Source organism: Bufo gargarizans, chromosome 11 (genome assembly GCF_014858855.1).
Source record: "Bufo gargarizans isolate SCDJY-AF-19 chromosome 11, ASM1485885v1, whole genome shotgun sequence".
Taxonomy (NCBI): Eukaryota; Metazoa; Chordata; class Amphibia; order Anura; family Bufonidae; genus Bufo; species Bufo gargarizans.
This window is the reverse complement of record NC_058090.1, coordinates 31577695-31597513: the sequence shown is the minus strand read 5'-3', so window position 1 is coordinate 31597513 and position 19819 is coordinate 31577695. Positions and strand designations below refer to the sequence as shown.

Sequence of the window (19819 nt, the reverse complement as noted above, 5' to 3'; positions counted from 1 at the left end):
CAATAATCTCCCCTTATATAAAATTTACTTACAGTTCTGAAGACTCAGGGGTGCTGGCTTGGCCTCAGGGGTGCTGGCTGGCTTGGCCTCAGGGGTGCTGGCTGGCTTGGCCTCAGGGGTGCTGGCTGGCTTGGCCTCAGGGGTGCTGGCAGGCTTGGCCTCAGGGGTGCTGGCTGGCTTGGCCTCAGGGGTGCTGGCTGGCTTGGCCTCAGGGGTGCTGGCTGGCTTGGCCTCAGGGGTGCTGGCAGGCTTGGCCTCAGGGGTGCTGGCTGGCTTGGCCTCAGGGGTGCTGGCTGGCTCCGGATCAGTGCTCTGGGCAGCTGGGCTCCGGGCTGGAAGTGGGCACAATAAGAAAAAAATATTTTTCATTACACCTCAGGTCAGACCATCAATCAGACCCCCAATGTTAATCAGACCTCAGCTAACAGCCCCAATAAGATCCCCAATGTTAATAAGACCTCAGATCACACCTCAGCTCAGACCCCAATATGAATTACCCCCAATCAGACCTCAGATAAGAGCCCCATGCCTCATAGCAGCCCCCAGTGCCTTTCCAGCAGCCCCCAGCGCCTCTCATCAGCCCCCCCCCAGCGCCTCTCATCAGCCAGTAATAACAGGGCCCCCAATCATATCCCAGTAATAACAGGGCCCCTCCCCAATCATGTGCCAGTAATAACAGGGCCCCCCCAGGCCCCATTATGTGCCAGTAATAACTGCCCCCCCCATTATGTGCCAGTAATAACCGGCCCCCCCCCCCCATTATGTGCCAGTAATAACCGGGCCCCCCCCATTATGTGCCAGTAATAACCAGCCCCCCCCCCCCCATTATGTGCCAGTAAAAAAAACTAAGTATTGTATATAGTTAAAAAATAATAATGAACACTTATACTTACCTCTTTGGAGCGATGCGATGCAGGCCTCTTCTGGCCTGTGTCCCGACTCCAGCGCTGTACGGCTCAGGCGGCGCGATTACGTCATCACGCCGGCCTCTGATAGGCTGCCGGCCTAGTAGTGCCGGCAGTCTATCAGAGGAACAGGAAAGGGACACACCTCCCTGCCCTGCTCCTCTGCAGCCTTCTGTTTGTATCGCTGTCCTGAGGACCGCGATACAAACAGTCAGATCACTATGGAGATGAGCGCTTACACAATGGAAGCGCTCATCTCAGTGCCTGCCCCGCCGCTGCCGCCGCACACTGCCGCTGGGGGGGATTTGACCAAACCTGTCCCCCCGTATTATTTCCTGGGGGGGATCCGTCCCCCCCGCTTCCTACGCCCATGGAGCCTGGGGGTTCCCAAAAAGACAGACACATATAAAGAGACCAATACTACACATAACATTGATAGATTTAGCAAGTGGGGCCCAGTAGCTTCAAGGCGCACCTCTGCATAATAAAGTCCATTGTTGACGGGACGATGAATGTCCATACGAAGCCTCATGGGGACAAGGGAATGGCCATACGAAGCCTCATGGGGACAAGGGAATGGCCATAGCAGCCCTCGTAGGGGACAAAGGAATGGCCATACGAAGCCTCATGGGGACAAGGGAATGGCCATACAAAGCCTCATGGGGACAAGGGAATGGCCATACAAAGCCTCATGGGGACAAGGGAATGGCCATACAAAGCCTCATGGGGACAAGGGAATGGCCATATGAAGCCTCATGGGGACAAGGGAATGGCTATAGCAGCCCTCGTAGGGGACAAGGGAATGGCCATACGAAGCCTCATGGGGACAAGGGAATGGCCATACGAAGCCTCATGGGGACAAGGGAATGGCCATATGAAGCCTCATGGGGACAAGGGAATGGCCATAGCAGCCCTCGTAGGGGACAAGGGAATGGCCATACGAAGCCTCATGGGGACAAGGGAATGGCCATACAAAGCCTCATGGGGACAAGGGAATGGCCATACAAAGCCTCATGGGGACAAGGGAATGGCCATACAAAGCCTCATGGGGACAAGGGAATGGCCATACGAAGCCTCATGGGGACAAGGGAATGGCAATATGAAGCCTCATGGGGACAAGGGAATGGCCATAGCAGCCCTCGTAGGGGACAAGGGCATGGTCAGTTACCTAGCACAGACCAGAGAGTCAATGTATGGGTATAGAGAAAGTCTAGTGGAGATAGAAGCAGCATTAGCTTATGGGCTCCACAAGAACCAGTGACCGGGAGAAGCCTTAAAGTGCCTGGACACAGCCGGCGACTATACTATTCCTCTATGGACATTGTGGAAAAACCTATTCCACCAAGGGGACCTCACCCAACACCTCGCGGGAATCCCTGGACAACAGAGTGTGCCTCGAAGGAACTGGTGCTGTCCTTCCCTTCACTGAACTCCGGCCCAGGGAGCTCTGCTAACCGTGAGTTAAACTACTACTACCCCCATCAGCTGTTGCCCCTGTGGCCCGGTCGCTGCAATAGCAACCCTCTCAGGGGACAAGAGCATGGTCATAGCGGCCAATTTAGGGGACAAGGGAATTGGCCATAAGAGCCCTCTTAGGGGACAAAGGAATGGTCATAGCAGCCCTTGTGGGGGACATTTCATTGTTTCACTATAACACTGGACTTAATTGGAAATCAGCTGAAGCAGGAGCGCACGGAGTTAAAATGACATCTGACCATTAAAATGCAAACCGCGTGGATGTGGCACAAATAATATATGACACCACATTTGCATAAAGAAAGGGGAAATGGGCTATGCTTGTCCTGTCATCAAGGTGACATATTGTGTCTGCTGCGGCGCCACCTTCAGACCAAATGGTATAATGCAGGACTTTTCGAATTAATATTGGATAAAGAATCTATTATAGTCACTGCTTTTGCTGGAGGCAATGTTACCATTATTTGCAACAAATGTATCAAACTGTCTCACCACCATGATACATTTGTTGCATCTTTACGATTTTTCTCAATTTGGAGGCTGGAGTGAGGCCGCCCAAAACTTTTTCAGTGGGTTAGGGCTACTTTCACCCTTGCATTATTTATTCTGGAAGATCTCAATACCGTAATCAAAAGGATCCGTTTTGATTTTGCGAGGAGGCATCCGTTCTGTTAGAATGCGGTTGTGTGAAATCAAAACGGAAAAAATGGATCCGTCACTAAATACATTGAAAGACTTATGGCTCCGTTTTTTTAGGCTCCTCATTGACTTACATTCTTTTCAGTGCCGGATCCTTTTTTTTTAATTTATTTTTTATTTTTTATGACCGGACACAAAACCGTAGCTTGCAGCGGTTTTGTGTCCAGTCACAAAACTGACCGGATCTCTTCCTATTCAGAATGCATGAGGACCAAACGGAAGCATTTTTTTTTTGGGGTATTGAGATCTAAAACGCAACAACAACGCAAGTGAGAAAGTAGCCTGAAAGTCGAAATTCATAAATGCGTCTAAATCCTGGCCAAGCAGCAAGTGGGCCACTGAATGGAGCAGCGGGGTACATGCTTGACCGCAGGGTGGAGGAATACAAGGTTCACGGCTTGATCTAGTAACTGTAAGGCCTCTTTCACACGTTGCGGGAAAATGTGCGGGTGCGTTGCGGGAACACGCGCGATTTTTCCGCGCGAGTGCAAAACATTGTAATGCGTTTTGCACTCGCTTGAGAAAAATTGCGCGTGTTTGGTACCCAAACCCAAACTTCTTCACAGAAGTTCGGGCTTGGGGTCGGTGTTCTGTAGATTGTATTATTTTCCCTTATAACATGGTTATAAGGGAAAATAATAGCATTCTGAATACAGAATGCATAGTAAAATAGCGCTGGAGGGGTTAAAAAATAAATTAAAAAAATTTAACTCACCTTAGTCCAGTCCACTTGATCGCGCAGCCGGCATCTCCTTCTGTCTCCTTTGCTGAACAGGACCTGTGGTGACGTCATCACATGATCCATCACCATGGTAAAAGATCATGTGACTGTTCAGCAAAGGAAACAGAAGAGATGCCAGGCAGCACGATCAAGTGGACTAAGGTGAGTTAAATGTTGTTGTTTTTTTAACCCCTCCAGCGCTATTTTACTTCGCATTCTATATTCAGAATGCTATTATTTTCCCTTATAACCATGTTATAAGGGAAAATAATAATGATCGGGTCTCCATCCCGATTGTCTCCTAGCAACCGCGAGTGAATATCGCACCGCATTCGCACTTGCTTGCGGATGCTTGCGATTTTCACGCAACCCCATTCACTTCTATGGGGCCTCGTGAAAAACGCACAAAGAGGAGCATGCTGCGATTTTCACGCAACGCACAAGTGATGCGTGGAAATCACCGCTCATGTGAACAGCCCCATAGAAATGAATGGGTCGGGATTCAGTGCGGGTGCAATGCGTTCAACTCACGCATCGCATCCGCGAGGAAAACTCACCCGTGTGAAAGGGGCCTAAGGCTCACGTAAAAGTCCATTTTAGACATTTTTGGAGATCACGTCTTATTTATGTATCCACTGTCTTCCAGGAGTGGCTTTAAACTTAATTGAAGAACAAGAACGTCTTTGCTTGACTTTTGGATTTTCCAGCATCCTCAGGTAAGTCACATCCACAAATAAACACATAAAGACACAATATAAAAGGACAACATTGATAGCCAATCCTCAGGATAGGGCACCAGTATCTGATTTGGTGAGGGTCCAACTCGCGGCACCTTCGCCAATCAGCGCTTCGGTGAGCGCTGCAGCCTCTTCGCAGCTTACCAAGCACAGCGCCGTACATTGTATAGTGGTCGTGCTTGGTACTGCAATCCAGGCCCATTTAATTGAATGGGACTGAGTTGCACGTAGGCCATGTGACTGATGAACATGAAATCACTGGCCTTGGAAAAGGACGTAGCACTCACTGACCAGCTGCTGCAACGCTACTGTATTGTCCAAGAGCGGAGGTAGGTGTCCGTGTAACGGATCCTAATTTTTTTTTCTATTGTACCTTGTGGTATATGGGTGGTAGCAGTGCTATCTGTATCAGCCCAATGCATGGGTAGCTGAGGTTTTGCGTCAGTTTTGAATAGGTGGGTTAGTGTTGTGCTGCCCCCTACTGCTGGTTCTGATGACCGCGTATTCTTCACATATAGGGATCCAGAAGAAGGGCATTACATCTTCCTGTGGAGATACATCCAGTGGAACCTCCAACAATGTATCTTCCAGGTTAATAAACCAAATTAATGTAATGTTTTTTTTTTCTGTTTTATTTAGATCTCAGCAACTTGACGATTTCCTCATGGCTTTGATTAATTACTTATACTGCTTTTTGGTGAAACAGTCACGTGGCAAGCAGCCCAAATCTTTACTGCCGTAAGTGTTTCCATGTAAGAACGTTTTATGAGATGAAAAGTTGTGAAATGTTGTCCTGGGTTTCGTATAATTATGCGCCCTTGTTTCCAGACGTACCCTTGCTCATAACTCTGCATGTGCTGTTCCTCTGTTATTCCTCCTGAATATTGATGAAGAATTGATAACTGGTTGTTACCATTCCTTTCGTCTCAAACTGCCGGCATTGACTGGACAGGATCAGTAATGTATTGTATGAACACAGTGACTGCACACGCAGAATAGTGAGTGCAGCTCTGGAGTATAATACAGGATGTAACTCAGGATCAGTACAGGATCAGTAATGTATGTACACAGTGACTGCACCAGCAGAATAGTGAGTGCAGCTCTGGAGTATAATACAGGATGTAACTCAGGATCAGTACAGGATCAGTAATGTATTGTATGAACACAGTGACTGCACACGCAGAATAGTGAGTGCAGCTCTGGAGTATAATACAGGATGTAACTCAGGATCAGTACAGGATCAGTAATGTATGTACACAGTGACTGCACCAGCAGAATAGTGAGTGCAGCTCTGGAGTATAATACAGGATGTAACTCAGGATCAGTACAGGATCAGTAATGTATTGTATGAACACAGGGACTGCACACGCAGAATAGTGAGTGCAGCTCTGTAGAATAATACAGGATGTAACTCAGGATCAATACAGGATCAGTAATGTATGTACACAGTGACTGCACCAGCAGAATAGTGAGTGCAGCTCTGGAGTATAATACAGGATGTAACTCAGGATCAGTAATGTACTGTATGTACACAGTGACTGCACCAGCAGAATAGTGAGTGCAGCTCTGGAGAATAATACAGGATGTAACTCAGGATCAGTACAGGATCAGTAATGTATTGTATGAACACAGGGACTGTACCAGCAGAATAGTGAGTGCAGCTCTGGAGAATAATACAGGATGTAACTCAGGATCAGTACAGGATCAGTATTGTATGTACACAGTGACTGCACCAGCAGAATAGTGAGTGCAGCTCTGGAGTATAATACAGGATGTAACTCAGGATCAGTAATGTATGTACACGGTGACTGCACCAGCAGAATAGTGAGTGCAGCTCTGGAGAATAATACAGGATGTAGCTCAGGATCAGTACAGGATAAGTAATGTATGTACACAGTGATTCCACCAGCAGAATAGTGAGTGCAGCTCTGGAGTATAATACAGGATGTAACTCAGGATCAGTACAGGATCAGTATTGTATGTACACAGTGACTGCACCAGCAGAATAGTGAGTGCAGCTCTGGAGTATAATACAGGATGTAGCTCAGGATAAGTAATGTATGTACACAGTGATTCCACCAGCAGAATAGTGAGTGCAGCTCTGGAGTATAATGCAGGCTGTAACTCGATAGTACAAGATAAGTAATGTAATGTGTTTATAAAGTTACTCAGTTTTTTATTTGAAATCATTTTATATTTAAAATTGTGTTCAACAGTGGATATATCCTCTAAGTGACATACAGTGTGTACATAATCATTATTATTATATTACGTGTATGTCCTGTACTATGATAATAATCCCCTGGTTATGTGTGTTCCTAGGCGACCAAAGGTTCTAGAAGAAGAGGAGATGGCGGCCATCAACAAGACCGTGGAGGCCGCAATGAAGCACCTCGCCTTTAAGTACTCCATTCTTGTACTTGGAGAGGGGATGGACAAGCAGCATCATCTGGCGTGCGGAAAGTATGATATCCTGAGATTATAGGCCTGGGGTGGCTCCAGTAATGAGGGTTGGGAATTACCAATAGATATTCTGTAAAAACCATTTCCCAGTAAAGTTTTAAAAGAGTAATTATCTAATCTATCTATCTATCTATCTATCTATCTATCTATCTATTAACTATCTATCTATTAACTATCTATCTATCTATCTCATATCTATTCACCTATCTATCTATCTATCTAATATCTATATATCTATCTCATATCTATTCATCTATCTATCGATCTATCTAATATCTGTCTATCTATCCACCTATTCTATATCTATCTATCTATCTAATATCTATCTCATATCTATTCACCTATCTATCTGTCTATCTGTCTGTCTGTCTGTCTAGCTATCTATCTATCTAGAAGTGAAAAATAGCCAGCAGCACTCCAAATCAATTCAAAAGTTGATGATTTATTGGACCCAAAATCAGGGTACGTTTCAACAGCTTATTGCTGTCTTTATCAAGCAAATATCTATCTATCTATCTATCTATCTATCTATCTATCTATCTGTCTGTCTGTCTGTCTGTCTATCTAAACAAAAAAAGTAAAGAGCAGCACACAAACAGCAAATAGAGGTGCAAATTCCTTCAAAAGACCGGCGACCAAGGTCTTGCTCGTCATCTTGAGAAAAGAGAAGGCAGCACTCCAATAATTCATAAAAAAAGCGGGTGATTTATGAAGCCATGTGACAGCAAGGTTCCAGCTCTCTCTATGGAGCCTTTGTCCAGTGACATGTGCAAACAACTGTGCTCTTATAGCATACAGGATTAGATGAGGTGATTACATAATAATCTCTCACTATAATACCACAGTGCCAACATAACCTGGGATCCTACATTCTATAATGGCCTTATTACTTAATTGTTTAGATAGAGTGGTGGATCACTTTTGATCCCCCGCATGCCGTCTTTTCGACATGGGGTGATTGATATTGAACCACTCTATGGGTATAATTTATGCCCCCTGATGTTGGATGCCTCTCATTAATATTAGGGTCGTATTGTCCAGGGAGTGGATGGGGGATCGGGGCTGCACAAAGGTGACACCTGTATTTCCCTTATCCTAATAGGGCGCTGTGCCCTCTGTCAGGTTGGTCCCTGGGAGGACACTGGGCCCCCTGGCTCCTTATACTGACCCCCGTTATATATTGAGCTGGATATTTATGGCAGCTTTAGCCGCTAGTGCCTTATCAGAGCGCTATAGGTGGGTGTGTTTGAGAGTGGGTGACGGTGGTGGTCCACTGTTTACCCCCTCTCTGTATTTAGCCCATCGCTCTATACCAGGATGCCATGGATAATATTCGCGGCGATCATGTGCTGCGGTCAGGGGATGTGTAGAGGCGTCCGCATCATGTATGGGCATGAATCTGCGCAGTTACGTTTTCTGCTTATTCGGCCATGCTTGTTGTGGTCTCCTATGTTAGCAAGGCGAATTACACCTCTCGCGGTAGTATGAGTAATTGGCGCCTGCGCAGTGTGATTTTCATAACGCCGACCAGGTCCTGCAGTCTCTGGCTCCATGTGAGGTCATGTTACTTGTTCTTATCTTTTTAATCACTGGATTATGTGACTAATAGAGGGTTGTCCCAAGCAAGGGACCCCTCTCTGTCATCTCAATATCTCTTAGAAGGGCCTAATGAAGAGAAAACCTCTTGAAGGACACATGCACTTGGCAGAGCCATGTGCACCGAGACTGCGCAGCACTGCGGTACATAAAGGCGGTGTAACTACTTAGAACAAATAGATACAAAATCCACAGCACTCCTCAGTTTTGGTGAAAAAGCCGGTTACTTTATTGGTAACAGCAGCAAATGGATATCCATTTGCTGCTGTTACCAATAAAGTAACCGGCTTTTTCACCAAAACTGAGGAGTGCTGTGGATTTTGTATCTATTTGTAACCGTATGGGACCCCCAGCCAGGATCCCCATCTGCGGGCACCGACTTATCTATTTTTCTACTGGCAACTGTCCCCAGATTGGGACCTGGAGTGCTGCTTAACCCATTCTTTTTTGTCTAACTACTTAGAACAAGCCACGTGGTCTCCGTGTGCTATTGTAGGTACTCTTCCATGGAAGCAATGCTTTTAAAGGGGTTTTCCAGAAGTGCAATTTGGATGACCTACCCTCAGGACAAGTCATCAATATCTGATTGGTTCCTGGAACCCCCTGAAAATTAGCAATTTGAAGAGGCCGGTGAGGACAGTGACATCATGTCCATCGGTCGCATGGCCTATGTGCAGCTTAGTCCCGTTCAAGTGAATGGTTCTGGGCTGCAATACCAAGTGCAGCCACTATACAATGGACGGCGCTGTGCTTGGAGGCCACAGCACTCATCGGAGCACCGCACCCTCTTCAAACAGCCGATCATTGGGGGTGCTGAGAGTTGGACCCCCACCACTCAGGGGATAGGTCATCAATATTGTACTGCCAGAAAGACCCTTTAAGGGGGGATACCCCCTTATATACGGGATTTGAGGTAGCATGGCGTGACTTATGTAGATTTTTCGTGATGTGCCCGATGACTCATCCTATAACTACACAGCATCTTTTGTCAATCTTGTATGCTCAGCCATCTGAATCTGTGTATTATCCATTTTCTTTGCTTTGGCAGCTCTATTGAGAACTTATTTTACTGGCATTTTGCTCACCAGTGTTAGTTAACTATTTGCATACTTGCGCAGCGGCCAAACTGGGATCATTTAAGGACGCGGGGCGGGTAGCGTCTTTGTTCGCTGTCGTGTAGGGTTTACTTTTAGTTTTGGCACTGATGGCAGTGAATACCTTCCTACTAGAAAAGGCCTTGGGTTGGAGACTCTTAGCAGAGCTTCGTTTTTGCTGAGAGGTTTTTACTCAGCAGTTTTCGTGAGACAAGCCCTGGCAGATGTCTTCCTCTACACCGCACCTTTTTCTGCATTGCTCCGGGGCCACAATGTCAAATCTGTAACGTGGCCCCCCCATCGGCCACGCGCCATTTATAATAATCGCATCTCATTATTTGGCAGACAGGTTTTGGGTTCCCTCTCCAGGCCCTAGGACCCAGATAACGCTGCTGCCTACATACCCCCAATAGCTGTGCCCCTGACTGGATTAAAGGGGTTGTCCACTCCTTTACAAGGGATGGCCTATCTCATCGTAGGGGATCTGACACCCGCCGATTTCCTGTTCTTCAGTTCCAGCACCAGAAGTCAGCACTGGAACTGCACAGCGCCATCTGTTGTGCAGTGGACGGAGCTGGTAACTGCAGAGCTGCCCCCATTCACATCAATGCAAGCAACACTGCAGTAACCAGCTCCGTCCACTACACAATAGATGGCGCTGTGAAGTTCTGGCGCTACTCTGAAACGGCTCATTAGTGGGGGTTCCGGGGTGTTGGAAACCCGCCGATCAGATAGTGAACGCCTATCCTGAGGCTAGGTTATCACTTGTAAAGGCGAGGATCAAACTTTCACCTAAGGGGATCCACACCTATCTGTAGAACATAGCCCCCAAAGCGAAGGAGAGCGCACAGCACAGAGGTGGCGTGCTCTCTGTTTTATTCTATGGGAGTTCCGAAAAGAGCTGAGCGGTAGTGTTATACCACTTCTATCATTACTATTAAAGGGATTAGTCTACCTCACACGTTGGTGACATATCATGTCAGATAGGTGCAGGTCCCACCTCCAAAGTGCTCAAGGGCTCACCGCACAAGAGCGACCACCTGTCCATTCACCTCTATGGGACTCCCAGAAATAGCCAGGCCGGTGCTCGACTACTTTTTGGCACCCAAAGAAGTTAAAGGGGTTGTCCCACGAAAAATATTCTACAGTTTGCAGACTAGCACCTGGCTCTGAATACTTTTGTAATTGCATGTAAATAAAAATTTTGCATAGCCACTGAGTTATTCAATAAAATATATCTGTATAGCGCCACCTGCTGCTTGTTATTTTTCTTATTTCTTTGTCCTGCTCACTGAGATGGCCGCACATGCTCAGTTCCATCCTCCAACTGCCTCCTGAGCTGTGATAGGGAGAGCTGAGACACGCCCCCTTAGCTGCAGCGGAAAAGACACTCCCCTTGAGCTGTGATAGGGAGAGACTGGCCACGCCCCTTAGCTGCAGCAGAAAAGACACGCCCCCTGAGCTGTCAGCTTGATATAAATCTAGCAGAGCAATGAATGGGGAGATCTCTGGATCCATGTGAGGCACAGGGCTGGTTCTAGCTTTGTTAGAAAGAGGTTGTCTTGTACTATATGATGTCTTTTGTTCATTTTTTACATTAGTCATGGGATAACCCCTTTAATGGAGGGTGGATGCGCTTCTGCAGTGAGCCCTTGTTCACTTTGGAGGTGCGACCCGCACCTATCTGACATTGGTGACATACCCTGCTTATATGCCATTATATGCCACCAATGTGTGAGGTGGGCCAACCCCTTTAATAGTAATGATAGAAATGATATGACACTATACATTGACTCCAATGACATACTGATAGAGAACTAAGGGTACATTCACACGACTGTATGTCTTTTGCAGTCTGCAAATTGCAGATCCGCAAAACATGGATATCGGCCGCGTGAGTTGCGCAGTTAGCGGAGCGCACACGTCCAGCCCAACGATAGAAATGCCTATTCTTGTCTGCAACTGCGGGCAACACTAGGACATGATCTATCTTTTTTTTTGCGGGGCTGCGAGATGGAAGTACGGATGCGCACCCGTTTCTGCAAAATTGGGGAACGGATGTGGACCCAGAAAAATACAGTCGTCTGAATGCAGCCTTAGACTATCAGCCCCACTTGGGACAGAGCGTGGTGATAATGTCTGTACATCGCTGAGGAATATGTCACTGCTATATAAACAAGTAAATAAATAAATAAATAAACTATCTGCTAAATCCTGTATTACACCAACAGATTATCTGACAGTTTTTCTGGCCAGTCATTGGTCAGATGGCCTATTACACACCAACTATTGGTCTGATTGGACAGATATTGGTCAGATAGTCTGTTGGTGTAATACAGACCTTAGTCCATGGGGTAACTATTATTCCTATCTCTCTATTCCAGGGGCAGAGCGTCGGCCACTCTGAGGGACCGCCGATTCTTTGAGGTACTGCTCCTGCTCTTACCTGTCATGGCTGATGGAAACCGGAATCCAATATCAGTAACCACTAATCATCTACTGCAGTCGGCTCCGGGCAGGAATGGTCTTGATTCTGTCAGATTGTGATCATCTCACCTGGCGTCATCCCAGAGGATGAATAATCCATCGTGTATGAGCAGAACTTTTCCTCTCACATTTTGCAGGCCAGTCCTAGGGCTGTATTAGATCCAGCGATGTAACAGGCCATTGTCCTGAGGGAAGAGTTCCTGCTCATCCGTGGAGGAGACCGCTATTACAGGCAGCGATCCCCTCCACAGTATGGGGAGCAGTGATCGCTAATGCCATCGTTCGTTCCCACACTGAATCATTGAGCGTGATTAGATGGCACGATCTTCCGCCGGCAAGCAATGATTTTTAAACCTGCAATTGGCCGACGAATGAGCGTTTGCTACTTCATTGGGTAATCGGTGGCAGTATTGCAAAGGCAGATTATCGCTAACGAGCATCGGCCAGTGTAATATAATCGGCCAGTGTAATACAGGCTTTAGATTCAGTACCACAATTCAGTAAATTACTGGTATGTAAAATTGTTATTCCCATCATAAATAGCTTTAATATTTAGATAACTTATCATAATGCATCCTCACAGATATAGGGAGAGATTTATCATCTGCCCGCGCCACTATTTTGGCATATATTGTGTTTGCAACTTTTAAAATGCCACTTGCGACAGATTTAGTTGTGTTTTTAGACTGGCCTTGCCACATTCCTGAATAGATAGATAGATACATATAGATAGAGGATAGATAGATAGATATTACATAGATATTAGATAGATAGATACAGATGATAGATAGGTAGAGATACTCCACATTCAGGCCTTTCTCAACTTCAAGTTACAATGGAGGCCTCTAGGCAAATATCTGTGTGAGCGCCCCTCCCTTTTTGGAAGGAGGTATAGGGAAACTAGATCGGGAAATCCAATAGACATTGAAAGCTAAAAATGTATTCACCTGTAATGTATTAAAATAAGCACAGTCACAAAAAATAGTGGTAACTTGTCAAAATAATACCACCAAATAGTGCTACTGTGCCAGTGCAATGCCAAAATACCAGAGCTATATAGTGCCTAAATAATAATGCCACAGAGTACACTAATAATACCACACTAGTGATACAGCCCAGTGATGTAATAGTAATACAGCCCAGGGTTATAATACTGATACAGCCCAGGGTTATAATACTGATACAGCCCAGGGTTATAATACTGATACAGCCCAGTGGTGTAATAGTCACACTGCCCAGCAATATAATAGTGATACAGCCCAGTGAAATGATAGTGAGTCCAGTGAAATAATAGTGATCCAGCCCAGTGATATCAGTGATACAGTCCAGTGAAAAAATAGTGATGCAGCCCAGGGTTATAATACTGATACAGCCCAGTGGTGTAATAGTGATACAGCCCAGCAATATAATAGTGATACAGCCCAGTGAAATGATAGTGAGTCCAGTGAAATAATAGTGATCTAGCACAGTTATATCAGTGATACAGTCCAGTGAAATAATAGTGATCTAGCACAGTTATATCAGTGATACAGTCCAGTGAAATAATAGTGATCCGGCCCAGTGATATCAGTGATACAGTCCAGTGAAATAATAGTGATCCGGCCCAGTGATATAACAGTGATAAGGCCCAGTGAAATAATAGTGATACAGAGCAGTGAAATAATAGTGATATAGCCCAGTAATGTAATAGTGACACAGCCCAGTCCCAGTATTTCAAGTCAAACATCAGATACTTGTAGTTAGAGTCCCTCAGAGTGGGATTTTAGAGGTCCCTAGATAATAAAGATCCCCAGATCATGTCCCCTTTTCCGGCCCTATAATTTGACTCTTGGGCAAATTCGCCATCCCCTTGTCTGATATTAATGTAGCTCCTCTGAGGCGGGGCATCCTGCATTGGTTCTCACCATCAATAAAGGGGTTGGACCAACCAGATATGGCCCGCCTCCAAGGACCCCAGAGGATCCACATGGCTTTATGTATGACCCTGTATGAAAGCCTTCTAACAATGGCCGATCAGATTCCAGTTCCTGTACGGGGTGGGACCGGTTGCTTTGAATTCGTTTTCATGATTTAGCCCAAGTACGCTCATTGTGTTTGTTCCTTGCAGTGTTTATATAGTTTCTGCATTCAAGTTGCCTGGGTGGTGTTCAGGCGCAAGAAGCTGGAAGCAATTCAGGAAGAGGTTGGCAGAATGCTGCGTACCAACAATTTTAATCCTGCCCTTCGGCTGAAAGATACGACGCCAAGCAGAAACCTGTCTGGGAATAAGAAAAAGATGGCTACATATGCTGAAGACAGGTACAAGACACTACCATATGCATTAGAGAAATGCTGTCCGGACTCACCAAATATGGTGCTGCAGGCCAACCTCTCAATTTGTATGGGGCCTCCCGAACTCTCCCCCGGTGGAAGATTCTCGGAGGAGATAAGGGGAAGTTGTCTTTTGTCTGGTATAGGAATCTGGCTGCCGCCTTCGCACCATTTACAAAACATGCATGCTTGACTAAGCCGTGCATTCGTGTGTTTGGGGGAGCAGGAGCGATATATCATGTAATACTGGTATACGGCAATACTGGTCAATGGTGTCAGCATACGTTTAGGGCTCATTTACATGGGTCGACACACAGTGCAACTATCAGGAAAGAACTGTCCATTCTCGAAAATTATGTATTTGTGTGAGCTGCATTTACATGCAGCAATCATTCCCTTTGTATAGGATGGGGATGAACAATCGCTGCTATGATCATTCATCTTCATACAGATTGATTGATTGTTTGTCAGCAGCAGATCCCTGTTTATACAGGACTATGTGCTGCTGACAAAAGTTGATTTTACGTGCCATATAAATGATCTAGTCACCGAATAAATGAACTACTTTCTTGTTCTTCCTGGCAGGCCCGTCTCCTGGGGTAGCTCTGTCATTTCCCTGTAGCCTGGTTGCCTGCTCAGCCACTCTCGCTCTGCCCATTGTCACAGCCATGGTCTTGGTCGTGACTCCTGAACCGTATGCGGTTGCCTGCGGTTTGGTTTAGTTGTTCAACCACAGGTGAGGGCCCCTAGTGTGTTGCCTCACTTGTGGTTGCCGCGGGCAACAAGTCTTTTGGGATTGTCGCAGTATAGCAGCCTGAGCTGGTGCTAGGCAGCTTGCGGCAATGTTCATGCGGTTGCACCTAGCAACCTCTCTGTTAGGTGTGTGTGTATGTTGCACTTACCTGCCATTGCCATATGACTGTTCCTGTTCCCCTTTCTTTATAGTTTGGCCATCTTTAGACTCCTATTTCTCCATGTCCAGGAGGAACAGGTAGTCTACCCAGCTCCTAGCCTAGGGACCTGCGGAGGGTTAGTAGGGACCCGAGGTTCCAGAGCATGAGTCCTCATACCTTCAAGGTCGGCTCATGTCGCTAGGAGTTAGGGTCAGATTAGGGAAGCAATAGGAGGTGACCTGCTCCCTAATTCTGTCTTCCTGGCCGAGTCATGACTACCATCTTCTGTCATCGCACGGCTGAGGGTTTTCCCCATCCTCAGCCGTGACACCCATAGGGAGCATATGCACGCCCCCACCTTGGCCGTCAAAGTGCGCGTGCGCGGCATCATTAGCCAATGACTGGCGAACTCAGGGTGCTTAAAGCAACTTCCCCTGTGGAAAGGTGCCTGAGCAATAGGTTCAAATCCGCTAGTGTCCTGCAAAGCTGTCCTGTCTGCCTGTATACCGCCTACTGCTTGTTTCCCAGATTTGAACCTTCGCTGCCTGACCTGACCCCTGCCTGATCTTCATACTGATCCTGAGCTGCCACCTTCCTCCCCTAACCTTGAACTGTTTTTCAGAATGCTTGTACTCTGCCTTCCCTGACCTCTGCCTGTCCCTGACTATGATTTTGACTGACCCTTCGCACTAGTGTCTCTTGTCCCACATGGGTCAGCTGTCGACCCCACAGAGATTACTCTGGGAGGTAGAGACCTGGTGGTTCCCCTGCAGCGAAGTCTAGATCCTTGTATAGGGGTTAAAGGGTAAAGACCAGAGGACTGCCAGGATAACACCCTTAGGAGTAGCCCCAAGTCAAATCTGTTCGTTTGACACTGTAGTTCCACGCCCACTGCCTGTAACAGTGTGTGGTGTATCAGAAGAGCATCATTCCTTGCCCCATGATAATGGAGTTCCTCCTTCTGCTGGTCTTATCCAGGGTCCGGAGAAGCAATATATTTTTGCACACTGCATGCTTATCACAGGACACCATGCCATATGGTAGTCTAATGCATTTGGATAGAGACTGAACCTCTCACAGAACATGAGGTATGCAGCTGCAGAAATACTGGAGCCAGACCCTGAGCATCCAGCTGTGATACCGCAGGCTCAGATGTATGATGTGATTTATGGTATTAATAAATGATCACTTACGAGTGCACACCCACTGTACCTATAGCCTGCTTACAGTTAATGGTCCACATTTACTAATGTCATTGCACCTGGAATTTTGGCTTTTAGAACTATTTATGAATAAAAGGTGACACAAAGAATAAACCACAGCACTTACCTTGCCATGGGGAAAGTGGCGTGGTTTAGTAGGAAAGGGTGTAGCTTAAAATTAATCTGTCAGCACAAACCTCAGATATATGGAGCACTGTACGATTCCCTCTGTTCTGCTGATTCAAACGTTTTTGCCCCCATTCAGATCTGTGGCTCCATTGCAGAGAAATCCTGTCTATTCTGATATGCAAATTAGCTTCTTTGGTGCAACGAGGGTGGCACCATTGCACCTTATCGCACAAAAAGCTCTGCCCTGTATCGTGGATAGCACTGCCCCCTCCACCCTCCCCAGCTGCGAGTGACAAACCAGGCTGGCAATGTAATCTCGTCTGGCCCTGTGTTCTTTCGCATGTGTCATCGCATTGGGAATTGGCGCATGCACAGTACAGCACCAGGGCTGTCAAGCACCAGGGCTGTACTGTGCACGCGCCAATTCACGAAGCAAAGGCAAATGCACAAGAACAGGGCCAGACGGGATTACATCGCCAGCTTGACCCTGTCACTCACAGCTGGGGAGGGGCGGTGCTGCTATTCATGATATACAGTGCCTTGAAAAAGTATTCACACCCCTTGAACTTTTCCACATTTTTTCATGTTACACGCACAAACTTAAATTTATTTTTATTGGGATTTTATGTGATAGATCAACACAAAGTAGCAAGTATGTGTGATGTGAAAAGAAAATGATACATGGTTTTCAATTTTTTTTTATAAATAATCATCTTAAAAGTAGGATGTGTATCTGTATTCAGCCCCCTGTACTCTAAATGAAATCCAATGTGATTAATTGCCTTCCAAAGTCACCTAATTAGTAAATAGAGTCCAACTGTGTGTAATTTATTCTCAGTATAGCTACTGCTGTTCCGTGAAGGCCTCAGAGGTTTGTTAGGAAACATTAGTGATGAAACAGCATCATAAAAATCAAGGAACACACCAGACAGGTCAGGGATAAAGTAGTGGAGAAATGTAAAGCAGGGTTAGGTTAGAAAAAAAATATCCCAAACTCTGAACATCTCTCGGAGCACTGTTTAATCCATGATCCGAAAATGGAAGGTGTATGGCACAACTGCAAACCTGACATGACATGGCACTAATTAGGAGAGCACTAATTAGAGAAGCAGCCAAGAGCTGCATGATGACTCTACAGAGATCCACAGCTCAAGTGGGAGAAACTGTCCACAGGACAACTATTAGTTGTGTACTCCACAAATCTGACCTTTATGGAAGAGCGGCAAGAAGAAACCCATTTTTGAAAACTAACTATAAGAAGTTTGCAGTTTGCCAAAAGCCATGTAGGGGACACAGCAAACGTGGAAGAAGGTGCTCTGGTCAGATGAGACCAAAGTTGAACTTTTTGGCCTAAATGCAAAACTCTCTGTGTGGTGGAAAACTAACACTGCACATCACCCTGAACACACCATCCCCAACGTGAAACATGGTGGTGGCAGCATCATACTGTGGGGCTGCTTTTCTTCAGCAGGAACAGGGAAGCTGGGAAGAGTTTATGTAAAGATGGATGGAGCTAAATACAGGGTAATCCTGGAGGGAAACCTGGTAGAGGCTACAAAAGACCTGAGACTGTGGCGGAGGTTCATCTTCCAGCAGGAAGACCCTAAACATACAGCCAGAGCTACAATGGAATGGTTTAGATCAGAGCATATTCATGTGTTAGAATGGCCCAGTCAGTCCAGACCTAAATCCCAAAGCTGTTGCAAAGCTTGAAAATTGCTGTTCACAGACGCTCTCCATCTAATGTGACTGAGCACAAGCTATTTTGCAAAGAAGAATGGGCAGAAATTTCAGCCTCTAGAAAACCCCAAAAGACTTGCACCTGTAATTGCATCGAAAGGTCGTCCTACAAAGTATTAACTCAGGCGGGCCTGAATACAAATGCACGCCACTCTTTCCAGGATTTTATATATAAAAAATATATTAAAAATATTGAAAACCAAGTATCATTTTCTTTTCACTTCGCACATACTTGCTACTTTGTGTTGGTCTATCACATAAAATCCCAATGAAAGACAATTAACTTTATGGGTGTAAAGTGAAAAAATTTGAAAAAGGGGTATGAATACTTTTTTCAAGGTACTGTAGGACAGCATTTTTTGTGCAATGAGGTGCAAGGGTGCTGCCTTGGTTGCACCAAAGAGCTCATTTGCATATCAGAATAGTTGTGACTTCTCTGCAATGGAGCCACAGATTTTAATGAGGCAGAAACATTTCAATCAGCAGAACAGAGGGAATCTGCCAGTGCTCTTCTTTTAATACTGAGGGATGTGCTGACCAGTTCCCTTTAAGATGCGACTATGTGCGCGAAAATTGCAACAAAATTTGTGTGCAAATTATGCATCCTAATGGTTGGTGTAAAGTTAGGCAGAAGTGTTGTAACCCTGCACCAAATTTATCATCCAGCCTCAGCCAGAGTGAGCAATTTGGCGCAGTATAAGTTCACACTGTCTACATTTTAGGCAGGAGTCTCTCTACGGTTAAAGGGGATGAGATTAGAAAACGTCTCTCTTGTCCATGGGCTGTAATTGGTATTGCAGCTCAGCCCCATTCACATTACTAGAGTAGGGCTGCAATACCAACTTCAGCTCATAGACAAGCATGGCGCTATATCCAACTGGTCCTACAGTCCTAATCCTGTTTGCCTCCTGTCTTGCATAATATTACTGACTTATTTTGCCTTAATATCTATCTCAGAATTTCAGCACCAAGTCATATTGTAGAAATACTGAGATGATGATAGAGTTTTGCATTTTATTGTTCATGTATACTGAATTTATAACAGACTGATATCATTTTTGGAACAGGAAAGCTAATGCCAAACGACCTCCCGTAAAGAAGATCATCACCCAGCGCTCCCCTGTGCTCAGCTCCTTGATTCCAACTCCCAAGGAAAGATCTCAGTACTTATTCCAGCAACATGAACTTCACCCGAGATGCACTGAACACCTGGATATGGAAGAGCTTCAGGATTACAACATCCCGGCCTGGTGAGCAGTTAATCATGCAAGTTTATGTATGCAGCTGTATTTGGCAATCTCTGTTCTTCTGGCTTGATAAGTACCATATTTTTCACCCCATAAGATGCATTTTCCCCCCAAAAGTGT

The 19819-nt window shown here is 45.8% G+C and overlaps 1 protein-coding gene across 1 annotated transcript in view; it reads left to right on the top strand.

Annotated features, from left to right (window-relative positions):
• Positions 1-19819, top strand: part of PPP1R36 (protein phosphatase 1 regulatory subunit 36) — a 35003-nt gene that overhangs the window by 6847 nt on the left and 8337 nt on the right. Inside the window, exons 4-9 of the mRNA XM_044272533.1 lie at positions 4448-4517; positions 5178-5276; positions 6861-7001; positions 12076-12118; positions 14286-14476; positions 19520-19702. Of these exons, the coding sequence (XP_044128468.1) occupies positions 4448-4517; positions 5178-5276; positions 6861-7001; positions 12076-12118; positions 14286-14476; positions 19520-19702 (727 nt within the window). The remainder of the gene's footprint in view (positions 1-4447; positions 4518-5177; positions 5277-6860; positions 7002-12075; positions 12119-14285; positions 14477-19519; positions 19703-19819) is intronic.